This window comes from Calonectris borealis, chromosome 14 (genome assembly GCF_964195595.1).
Source record: "Calonectris borealis chromosome 14, bCalBor7.hap1.2, whole genome shotgun sequence".
NCBI classification, from domain to species: Eukaryota; Metazoa; Chordata; class Aves; order Procellariiformes; family Procellariidae; genus Calonectris; species Calonectris borealis.
In genome coordinates, this window is record NC_134325.1 from 18,287,290 (window position 1) to 18,299,611 (window position 12,322).

The following is a 12,322-nucleotide window of genomic DNA, read 5'->3' on the forward strand; positions in this document are numbered from 1 at the left end:
GCTGCTTCCTGCTTTGTCATGATTACTAACAAAGGGTCATATTGTCTAGGCTAGTAAGGAAAAGCTGAAAATGCATTAAATGTTTTTTTTTTTTAATTCTTGGGGATTTGAATGAACTTCTGCTGTTGTAAGCTCATTTGCAAATAGTAGTTGATTCATAGTACTTAGAGGTGAGAGGCTTCATCATTTTGTTACTTATCATATGAACTCTTACTAGGTCCTTTTAGTGACAGAAAGGCATCTGTTCTGCATTGTGTATTACCATAAATGGCAGTTGCGCAAAGCATGTTAGATATGTTATTGTGCTTCAGTGTTTCTATGCTTCTGAAACTTTTTAAAAAAAAAAAACAAATTCTAATTTTGTTTTCAAATTGACAGGCTGAGGAGAGACATGGCAACATAGAGGAACGACTGAGACAGATGGAAGCACAACTAGAAGAAAAGAATCAAGAACTACAAAGGGTACCATACATATTTTTGGCAAAGATACAAAGCTGAAAGAAAGAATCTAATCCCCTTCATGGCTGCCTACCATTCAGCAGAGCTGTTTTTATTTCTCATCTCTAAAATAAAGCCGGAGTTTAGGCGGGCTTGTAGTTGGGAGATTTGAGCCACTGTACTATGGCTAACCTTAAATCTCAAGAAGAAGCTGGAAGTCTCCAAATCAATTTCAAATATGTTTGGAAATACCTAATTGCTAGTCATACTTTCTGATGAGGAGACAGATCAAAAATTTGCTGAAATAAATGAATATGGAAAAATTGGTTCCTAGGTTATAAATAATAGAATTGGTTCTGAAATCTGCTTTTTCTTGAAGTATAAGCTCAGATTTTCAAGCTTCTGATCTTGGAACAGTTATTGAAGTCTTAAGTGTCCCTTACACTCCTTCACAGAGTCATGGGGATACATGCAGTATTTCCTATTCCTTTGGAAAAATATTTCTATTAAAGAAAATGCATTTGCAGTAAAGAAAATTTACTGGTTTTACAACCTGGAAATTGTTATAGACATTATAAATTTTAAGTTATTTCAGTATCTTTTATGTATCTTAGGCTAGACAGAGAGAGAAGATGAATGAAGAGCATAATAAACGTTTGTCAGAAACTGTTGATAAGCTTCTGTCTGAATCTAATGAAAGGCTTCAGCTTCATCTCAAGGAAAGGATGGCTGCCTTGGAAGATAAGGTAACAAGCTTATATTCCAGCATATACATTAATTGTATGTTCAACATTCTGTAGTGATTTGTGTATTTTGCAATGTGTCTGTAACTTCAGTAAATAAATACTAAATCCTTATTAATTAGTAGTTTCTGTTAAGACTGTTTTCTAGTGTGGATTTTGAAAAGTTCTTAAAACTAATTTTTTTGAGATTGTCCCTGGGCATTGTACTACAGTGTTGAGAAGACGTCTTTTGAGAAGCTTTGTGCTTTCTTAGTTGGCTGGTGTGGACTGCATAAATAGGCTCATCCAGTGTAATACAGGAAGTCTAAAGAATTAGGACTAGAACGTTGACCTTTTCAGTTCAGTTTCTTTTATTTCCCATTGCTTTTTTCTGTATCAATTACGCTGAGTCATTGTGGGATTCTTGCAAATTGAAACAATCTTGCATTTTCTTCCCAAGTAGATCATTTTGAGACAGGTTATATGAATATAAATGGACTGTTCCCTGGGTTGTCAATGCACGTCACAGAGCTTTCCCCTGTATTCAGTTCATCTTCTAACTTGTGACATAATTTACTCTGTTTCTTTCCCTTCTGCTTTTGAATCTGGGTCCTTATGGATTTTTCTTCCATGCATGTCTTTAAGGATTCCCTTATTCTGCATCGAACAAAACAATGTCTTCTAAAGTAGCACTTTGCTTGATGCTGACTTTAAATTTCTTTGTCTTGGATGAAAAAAATACTTAGTTTCTTTTACTGGAGGGTGAAATGACCATCTAGGGAAATGTTTCAATAAAAGCTGAGTGGCTTTTGTTTTAAAATCATGGCAATAAAATGCTTCAGTTGCAATATATAATGATGTATTCAGACTTTATATTTTCTCTTGTATTCATGTCAACTCGGTTCTCATCCCTAAACCATCAGTCAGGTATCTGACATGCCTTTTCAGAATTCCAGGACTGTGCTCCCCTCAGATCATTACAAAGATTTAGTTTGTTCTTTTCCCTGTTTTTGCGCTCTCAGAGCTGAGAGGAATCAGGTAGTGCAGAACAACTGTAGGTCCTACTGATTCTCGTCCTTTGAGTTAATGATAAAGGTGCTTATCATCTGGCATCTAAGGCTGCAGACTGTTGTGGGGTTTTTAGTTAACATCACTATTTTCAAGATCACCAACTGCCCCTAATACTTCAGAAATCGTTGTTATGACATCAACAAGGTTGCTCTAACAGTCTGTATAAATTCAATTTCTAAAAAACAGCTGACTGCATTTTTTTTTTAAATGCTTGAATATTGGAGGAATGTCTTAGGGTTAACCCTAACTCCGCTTTACTTTCCAAACCCTAACTACGTTCATGAATAATGAGGAAAATCTAGTTGTCCTTCAGTGTAAGTAACAGCTTCTAGAAAAGTGTTCTTGCTGTGGCCTCCAGCTTATTCTTTTATGATAAGTTGGAAAGAAACATGCAGGTAAAATTTTGAGACTTTCTTCTGATCACTTGGCCTTTTTTCCCAGAATGATTTGTTTGTTCATGTATGAAACTTTATTACACATTTAAGATGCAAATAAGGTATTATTTACCTCAAGGAGATGTGTTTAGCAGAACTTTTTGGCAATGGTGGAAAAGGAAAAGAACCCAGTTTCTTTAATTTTCCTAGTAGAAGGGGGAATCTGTTTTTTTTTTCTTTTTTTTTTTCTTCCCTTGGTATCACATACTAGAGTCAAATACAGTAGTTGAAATTCTTTGCTTGTTGTAGCTCTCAAATGTTTCTTAATTCCCAGATGATTCTTAGTCTGAATTTGGAAACTGCTTTGAGTAAAGAGATTGTAGTAGTCATAAGTATTTATATTTACTGGAGTTGTTTAGAAGTCATGGTATAACTGTAAAGACAACAGCTCTGATGTTAATGAAGGCCCATAAGTCAGTGAGTGTTGCAGTTCTGAAGGTACAGTACATCCAAGATATTACTGTATAGTAATGTTGTAGGTCAGGCAAGTGAAAATAAAATGAAAACCTAATGATAACAGCCAGTAATGCCTTAGTAACCGCTCAGTGAGTTATTTTAGCTGCTTAATTATCCCTTTTTTTTACCAGTTTTGTTGAATGGAGCTTTAAAAGCTGGTATTGGTATTAAATTTTTATGGAACTCGTACTGTTACTAAATCCATTATTTAGAGGGCTGTACACCTGAAAGGATAAACCTTCAACAATAATCAAAGTGAAATGATGTAAGCAGTAAAGTATCTGTAACTTAAGATGCATTTGTATAGTGCTGACTGAAATTTTTCGATGCTCATCTTGGTTATGGTTTAAGAGTTGAAAGCTTTTATAAGTAACATAATTTGTGATACATTTTATTTTAGAATTCACTTCTTCGAGAAATTGAAAATGCAAAAAAACAAATAGAGGAACTTCAGCATGAAAAGGTATAATACACATTTCTGAAATATTATATTGGAAAATAATTGCTGCATTGCTACATAACAGGACCAGATTTGAATTCCCTCATAAAACTCAACATTACCTGGTCTGTTTAAAAGTAGGGAGCTGTTATTGCTCATTTTATGGTACTATGTGCCTCAGTTTTATGATGATTTTGTAGGTAATACATACCTTTTTACTCGAAGACTTAACACACTTCTGATTATGTAAAGTGGCTGGATATATTGGCAATTTGCCAAAGCTTGAAGATTGCGTAGAATTTTTATACTGTTGTATGTATGACCTTGAATAGTAAAAAGAAGAGATAAATACTTTTAATGTTGGATATTTTTCCATAAGTTTTTTCTTAAAGTATTGGGTATCATGAAATGCTTGTTCGACTGATAAAAATTTTTTGAAGTTTTAAGAATTGGGGGCAGGGAGAGAAATATTTATTAGACTTGGCTGTTCCTTTGCAATAGCAGCTGGCTGGTGTTTTGCTTGTCCTGGAACTGACAAGTTCCCTTCTTGAATAATAGTGGTGGGGCTTTTCATTTCTTTGCATCCTTAAGCAGTGGCAATTGATTTTTGTGGTCACGCTATCTGTTCTGAAATAATACTTGTTATTGCTTATTAAATCACAGGTGTACTGCATCTCCCCAAATCATTCTAGTAAGTAGCTAGGCCAAACTGTAGAGGCTGTGCTTCTGTAATAAAATGAAGAATGCATTCAGAATATTTTGCAGAATGTGCTTTGAATTTTTGTATGTGTAGGCCAGCAGTTTTCACACAAGGCACAGATGTTCATCATCAGCCACTTTTATTAGTTTTTCGTTGTTTTCTCAGTCATTGGATTTCTCTGTTGTTAAATTCTGAGTTTCTAGAGCATGTAAAATTGTCCCAGTTAAAAGTGAATGCATTTAGAACCTTTTGTGCACAGAGCTTGAAAAATTTTCTTGTTTCTTATTAAATATTATCACTTAATTATAGTAAAGTTAGTAATACGTGAATTTTATTTAGTAGCTGTTTTTAAAATGTACATTGTCATTACCTAAAGTCACAGTGTAGAGAGGCAACAGAATTATTCTCGGATGCCCTTTTGTGATGGTGCTGTATGGCGTGTAGCAAAAATAATTTTTACATTTTACATCATTGAAGGGTATGTTTTAAAATCTGTTTTTTCTGAGTTTCATAGAAATGAGATCAAATAACTAAGTGATAGTTTATAAATCAGTATTTGACACTGATTTTTTTTTTAAAAGCATATTGTTATGCATTTTATCTATTTATTTTCACAGGATCAACTTGTATTAAATGTTGACACATTAAGGGCTGAAAATGACCAAGTGAGACTCAGAGCCACATCACTTCATCATAGGTACCAGCACTTAACTGTAGTGCAGTTTCTACTAATTTCTTTAAAGTCACTTTGCTAAATGTAATTTTGTCTATTAAAACTGAAAATATTTTAGTCATAGCTATAAAACGTACTCTTTGTAGAGCATATAAAGCAGTTTTTATACTGCTTTAAAAAACGGCACTGGTGGGACAATAGGAATCCTTTTGGTGGCTTTTTTGGTTTGTTTCCCACTTCCCCCTACCTTCATAAGGATAAAATGTTTCTTCGTGTTCTAGCCGACCAGACTTCAGGTACCCTGTGACATCTTCGTCTGTGGCTGACAGTCATACAGACTCCTATGGCACCTCATCAGTGTTAAGGCGTCCCCAGAAAGGACGTTTGGCAGCTCTCAGAGATGAACCTTCAAAGGTAATAGAACTCTGAAATTAAAATAAAAATAAAACTTTGGCAACAAAGTAGATCAGATGAGGCTAATCTGTTGCAAGGAGTTTTTAGAATAGGGGTACATAGCAATAAAACTGCTAGATTTTATGTATCCTGTTTTACTAACTAATGCATAGCTACTAGTCTTTTTAATTGTTAACAAATAATTGCAAAATTGGGATTTTGAAGTCTATTTTGTTTTAAGTATGATAAGCCTGTAAAATGCAATTTGAAACAGTCCTACTTTTGTGTCTATACATTAATCTATCATGTTACTGTTCCGCAAGAAATTTCAAGTCCCTTTCAGGACACATAAGTTCGCATTACATAAAGCTGATTCCAAAATTCTCATTGGATTTGATAGCAAAATTCTGCCATAATTTAGAGTCTATTTAGCCAAGATATGTTTTAATTTATTCAATGGGGCTGTCCATTTTTAAATTTCACTTAACTGCAAGATGTAAAGTTTCCTACATTATAGCTTTTTTTCCCCATTTCTCTAAACATTGCTGTCTTGATGGATGCATTCAGCATGTAAGTGGGCTTTTAAAAAATTATTTTAACATCTTGAAAAACAGTAGAAGTGTCGTGTTTTTCCCATTTGAGTTTGGATTTTTTATTTTTATTAATTCTTTTAGGTTCAAACTCTGAATGAGCAGGACTGGGAGCGAGCCCAGCAAGCAAGTGTATTGGCAAATGTGGCACAAGCATTTGAAAGTGATGTTGATGTGTCTGATGTTGAGGATGATAGGGAGACTATATTCAGTTCAGTTGATCTGCTATCACCAAGTGGTCAGGCTGATGCTCAGACTTTGGCCATGATGCTTCAAGAACAGTTGGATGCAATCAACAAGGAGATTAGGTATGGTCTATCTGCTGTTAAGGTTTTGATAAAAATGAATTTCTGTTACACTAGAAATCCTTTTTGTGTGGTTACTTGGTTAATGGTGTTGCCCATTCAGTTTCCTGGGGATGGGTTGACAGAAGTAACTAGTTTGCTTATGCCTAACTACTATTCAGGTTCTTTGTCTTCAGTCCTATTTATGGAAGGGATTGTGTATTACTAGTTTGACAGAAATCCCTGCACGATGGTGACAGCAGTAGTGTTTACCGCTTTTTTTCAGATTGGAGCAGAAGATTTTTCAGTGTAGCTGTTTTGTCTGCCAAGTGCTGCTTCTTTCTAATGCCTGAGTCAGCCTCTCTGTTTATGTGGTGCTTGTTTGAATGTCATGTTCCTCTGAAACTTTTTTCTTTTAGACTTATACAAGAAGAAAAGGAAAACACAGAACAGCGTGCAGAGGAGATTGAAAGCAGAGTGGGTAGTGGAAGTTTGGATGCCCATGGCCGATTCCGGTCCATGAGCTCCATTCCTCCTCCCTATGCAAGCGGTTCACTTGCTGGTTCTTCCCCACCTGGCAGTGGCCGCTCCACCCCAAGGCGGATTCCACATAGTCCAGCTCGGGAAGTGGACAGACTAGGTATCATGACACTGGTAAGTATCCATTAACTTTAATTTTTCGGAAGAGTGTTCCTTTTCTCTAGGAAATGGGTTGTTTGATTTCCCCTTCCTCTCCTTCTTACTCAGCTGTATTTTTCCTTTCTCTAGGTTTTTCTACTGCTTCCTTTCAACTTCTATAAAAAGTGTAAGATACAGTCATAATGATTAGGAAAAACGTTCAGAAACCAAGTCTGTTATTTGGTCAACATCTCATGCCTAAGTATTCCTTCTGTTGTTATGGTCTTTCTTCTGACTCCTCTTCCTAGAAGAAATAATGTTTTCTTTTCGACCCCTGGTACAGCAACCAGTTTCTCCCTCTGCTTTAAACTTTATTTTTAGCAGTCCACTATTCCACTAAATACAGCTAAAAAGTGATTTACATATATTGCATTAATCTTGAAGATTGTGATGGTATGACAGCTGTTTTGATATTAACAAGGGCTAGTGTCTTTTTTTAGCCTATTAAGACTGGTAGGTAAAAAGTATCTGTTAGACCTAGTAGCTGATGAGGTAGTAGTTTGGGCTTAGTTCAGTGAGTAGAGAAAGGTGGATCCATTCTTTTGACATTCATATGACTGCTTAGAAAAACTAATCCTTCTAGGAGCTGCTTTATGCATGTAAACCGATCTGTAAAAGCAAGGTACAAGTTTTCCACTTTTTTGTTTTTACATAAATGTTAAGCAAACCTAATAGTTTCTCGTATTTGGAATATCTTTCACTAAGGAGCATCTTGGATACAGGTATTTATTTGCAAGCACTCTCCAGGAGAAGCTCCTTCTCTAACTTAGCTCTATATACATTACTTTGTCTCCAGATTTGCATGTGCATTTGGAAACTGTACTTACTAGTTGTACATGCAACACCATACTTAGTATACGTTATTGTCTTGGATTACTGCACTTGTATCATGCCTATACCATACCAATCGGTAGACGAGGAATGCTGTCCATCACTGTAAGAGCAGGTGGACTGTAAAAGACTGACTTGGCTCATTTAGGTCTCTTATAGGAGTGTTTAAAACCAAGTATTTCAGCTAATTACTTTTGCTGGCTTTTTAAAATGAATGTGTATGTATACCAAAAAGTCTATTTTTTTTATAAAAAGGAATCATTTTGCCTTTCTTGCATTTAAAAAAAAAAAAAAATCATTATATTAGCTCTGGCTGTATATCCAGTCAAGCACACTTCTTTTACAGAAACTAAAAAATTTCAAAATGTGGAGTGCTTTATATTCTAACTTTTCACAGTAATAAGTAGTTAAGCTAAGTACTTCTCTTACAGAAAACCATATACAAATTTAAGTAGCTATTTTCATGAAAACTTGATCAGAAGCATGTCTTGTGTTAAAATTTAATGTAACTGAACAAAAGTAAAATAATTAAGTTCACTTTAGATCGTAAGAATTGTAACTCAAAGGCACTTGATCCATTGTTTGCAGTTGCATTTGTCTGACGTTTTAGTACCTGACAACTGATTTGTGACAGCTTTTGTGAAAGCGTGAAAACAAGCTATGCTTCTAGAATTACAGAACAAGAGCTTTCTAGAAACTATTGGAACGGCTATTATGAATTATCAGATTGAATGAGTTCTTGTGGTTTTTTTCCGATGTTTTAATAGAAATTTGCATTAGTCTATGAGCATGATGGCAACATTAGCTTAATGCTAACTGCAGTAGTGGTGTTAGGCAGTTCAGTTAGCTGAAAACCCTTCATGATTAAAATTAATTTAAAAGCTTCAGCATGATAAATTGTGAAACCTACAGCTCTCTTGAACAGTCCTTGTGGACATTTTTCATTCCATATTGTAAACGTTTTCATTTTTATGGGTTATCAGATGTAATAGATGAAAGATCCAGCAAGGGTAAAATGAGTCTGCTGTGCTTTGTCTAAGAGGAGGGACTAGATGATCTTTAAAGGTCCCTTCCAACCCAAACCTTTCTATGATTCTATGAACTTATGATTTATTAACATTGTACTCTACGGTCAGATTCAACAAAACTTTACATATTTATGCTGCATAGTTTGCATGTATTCTAAATAAAAAATGATAAAAAGTTACTGTTTGTGGGAGGGAAACAACACACAACTCCCCCGCCAAACTTCAAAGGAGACTGACTTTATTTCTGGTTATAGTCTTTTGAAATAATTTGTCACCAAATACAATAATAATTATTAAACAAATTATCTCGATTAAACTTTTGTCAGCATCAGTCTGAATAACTTGATAACTTGTTTATGTAACTCAGGGTTGCTGCCTTGCTCTGTGCACTGGCAGACGTGGGAAGTACCTAGAAAGTGAGATACAGTGGCTTCTGGAGCGGATGGAGGATAAAATAAAACTGGTGGTAGACTCTTGCTGAAACATTTCAGCACTTCAGATGTAGTAAAAAGAACAGAATACTGTTACTGTATAGAAATCAGCTATTGTTGGCACTCTGTCTTTCACAGTATGGTTGCTTTTTATGCTGTGTAGGAAGCAACTGCAGAAATTCCTAAGGTGTGAGAAGGGACTAATGCAGACAACGTACTAAGCCTGCTGTGGCTACCATGTAGGTTATATAGTTCAAGGCGAGTCCTTGACATATGACTGGAAATCCTCTTACTTAAAAAGCAATACCTTACACCCCCATGTACTTTACTGTTTTTCTTGCTGAAGATAATGCACGTTTTGTGTGCTAATTTGCCTGTGGTACCAATACATTGAAATATCTACGGTACTTTTGTAGGCAACCAACTTAAGTCTTGATTTTTTTTTTTCCCCTTCCTTTTCCCCTCTTCAGGGATATGTTTAAGTAATCTGTGATTTGAAGAGTACTTCATATTCTGGATCTTTCTCTGTGCCATTGCTGTAATTGTTATTTATATTCTCCCTGATATGTTTTGTCTGTACTAGTTGTTTCAACCTGTGCTACAGTTTACAGTAAATACGGCTTTTCTAAACTTCTTTTCTTTGCATGCATCTATCAGCCTAGTGATTTAAGGAAACACCGTAGAAAGGTAAAACTCTTTAGTTTATTTACTGGTGTGCCCCTTCATCTCCTTCCCTCTCCCCAAACTCGTTAATGGATAACAGGAACTTAAAAGAAAGCATTAGCAGGGTAACCCTATAGTAAAGCAATATTATGTGCTCTTTGATATTAAATGTAAAATGGTTTATCATCTGAGCATAAGTGTGGGTTTGGTTTGTTTTGTGGGTTTTTTTTTGTTTGGCTTTTTTTGCTGGTGTGGGGGACTGTTGTGTTGCTTTCAGTTTGTAACCGCTATTTTGCAGTCTTCGTGAAACAATATTTAATCTTAAATATCTGTTAGTGCACACACAAATAAGTCTCAATTTCTGTTATTCAAACTTAGAGATAAGCTATAGCCACGGGTTTGTAGAAACTGCTTTCATAGACTTAGTAATTTTGCTAATGATTGTCTAAACACATAACAGTGAGAATTAAGATGCCTTCTTTTCACAGGACTCTCTGGTTTTCTGTCTTTGCACTTGCCTAAACTGAAGTCGGGTGTATTAGTTTTGTAGTGCTGAAGACAAGACATTAGTTTTTAGCTCTATGAATGAATAAAAGATGAGTGCTACTTGCTCTCATTGCTAAGAGTGAAATTCAGTAGTTTGTCAGTGAAGGTAACAGAAAATCCAGAAAGAAGTCAAACAAAGAATAGGCAACTTCAGAATGGTAAGGGCAAGGGTAATCCTTTAACACTGAAATAATTGATTTTTCCTTTCAATATTTTGTGTCGCATTGATACTGCATTCATGTTTTGGCATTTCCAACTAACCCTTCAAGTTTTCATTCCTTTTCCATTAGTCTCCAGCTTCTAGAGAAGAGGTACGAGATGATAAAACCACAATAAAATGTGAGACATCACCACCTTCTTCACCTCGATCTTTGCGTTTGGACAGAGTCCAAAAAGGAGCTTTGCATACAGTGAGCCATGAAGATATCAGGGACATAAGAAAGTAAGTAGCTGTGAATAAGTCAGATCTACCGGTAACTTAGTATTTCAGATCATCAGAATAAAATCTTAAAACTGCAAAGCTGTTCAGCCTGTAGGATTTTAGTTTGGATATTGAAGTGTTTCTCAAAGTAAAGAGTATGAATACATAAATGGGTGACTGTTACATAAACAATAAGAATACAGATTTTGTTAATGATCAGAAATGGCTTTATGTGAAGAATTCTTCTGGTAATCAAGGTCTGCATTAAGCTTGCTTCATGTTTAGGAGATGAAAGATGTACAATTCTAGTCGTCTTTCATAGGTTGAAATTTAGCTATAAATTTAGAAATAAGTTGCAGAATTACCATCATTTTGATTGACACATTCTTTTCAAAGTGCCTAAGTGTCTGAGATGGATTCCCCTCAAGTATTTCAAACTTCCATAGTCTGCCTCAATTTGTCAGGAACTTGTGTTGTCAACTTTGCATCTCTGAATTGCACTTTAAACACTTTCATTTCTTAAAAAAGTAAGAATTGACTTGTAGTTCCATGCTATAGTATATAAATGTTATATCCCTTCCTTTCTTGCATGATTTAGTTGTTCCCACTGTTTTTTTCTGTTTAATGACATATATTTTAGTAGATACGTTTCTTTTCATGACTCATTAAAAGGTGAAATTAGATGTCATTGGTGAGTTATTGAGCTTTTGTTAACTTGCACAGAAACCTGAACTTGTCTCTCCCTATGTTATGCCAGTGAATTTGTTCTACATGTGCTCCTTTATGACTCCTTTTTTTGTACAGTTCAACAGGCTCGCAAGATGGGCAAACAAGTAATCCTAGTAGCAGCAATAGTAGCCAAGATTCCCTTCATAAAGCCCCCAAAAAGAAGGGGATCAAATCCTCTATTGGCCGCTTGTTTGGCAAGAAAGAAAAGGGACGACCTGGACAAACAAGCAAGGAAACATTAGGACAAGGTTGGCTTGCCTTTTTTTTTTTTTTTTTGCACAGTAAGAGAGTGAGTGGAAGACTGAATTTCATGATGTATGTATCAGTATGTGCATATTTATGACTGATTATTTTGATGCTGATGTACAGCATTTTTTGGAACTAGTGACACTGAATCTTCTGCTAGGTCCTTTTATGAGTATAGGATGCAAGTTCAGCGAATCGGGTATTGCTGTCATTTAGTCTCATGTAGCCAGGTTATTGAAACTTACTGAACTGTTATGGCTTGTCTCGTGAAGCAAAAATTTCAACTGTATCTCAGAAGCAAAAGAGGCTTTAGTTGGTGTTGACACCAACAGTCATGTCTTCACTTTGGACCCAAAGGAACTCCCTTGAAACGAACCCAGCTGGCTTAGTAAATGCTACGGTTACCTTTCTATCTTGCGTAATTCTTTGCGTAAAGCAGTTCCCGTGATGTTGACACCAACCATAAGTGATATGGGAACACTGAGAATTCATCTTACAGGTGGTTGAAACGTGAGGTTCTTGGTGTGACTCCAGCTGGTTTTAGACAGC

At 35.5% G+C, this 12,322-nt stretch overlaps 1 protein-coding gene across 1 annotated transcript in view; it reads left to right on the forward strand.

Annotated features, from left to right (window-relative positions):
- Positions 1-12,322, forward strand: part of PPFIA1 (PPFI scaffold protein A1) — a 58,408-nt gene that overhangs the window by 26,454 nt on the left and 19,632 nt on the right. Inside the window, exons 11-20 of the mRNA XM_075163357.1 lie at positions 379-462; positions 1,053-1,184; positions 3,522-3,584; positions 4,878-4,957; positions 5,215-5,347; positions 6,001-6,224; positions 6,620-6,854; positions 9,826-9,855; positions 10,668-10,819; positions 11,603-11,775. Of these exons, the coding sequence (XP_075019458.1) occupies positions 379-462; positions 1,053-1,184; positions 3,522-3,584; positions 4,878-4,957; positions 5,215-5,347; positions 6,001-6,224; positions 6,620-6,854; positions 9,826-9,855; positions 10,668-10,819; positions 11,603-11,775 (1,306 nt within the window). The remainder of the gene's footprint in view (positions 1-378; positions 463-1,052; positions 1,185-3,521; positions 3,585-4,877; positions 4,958-5,214; positions 5,348-6,000; positions 6,225-6,619; positions 6,855-9,825; positions 9,856-10,667; positions 10,820-11,602; positions 11,776-12,322) is intronic.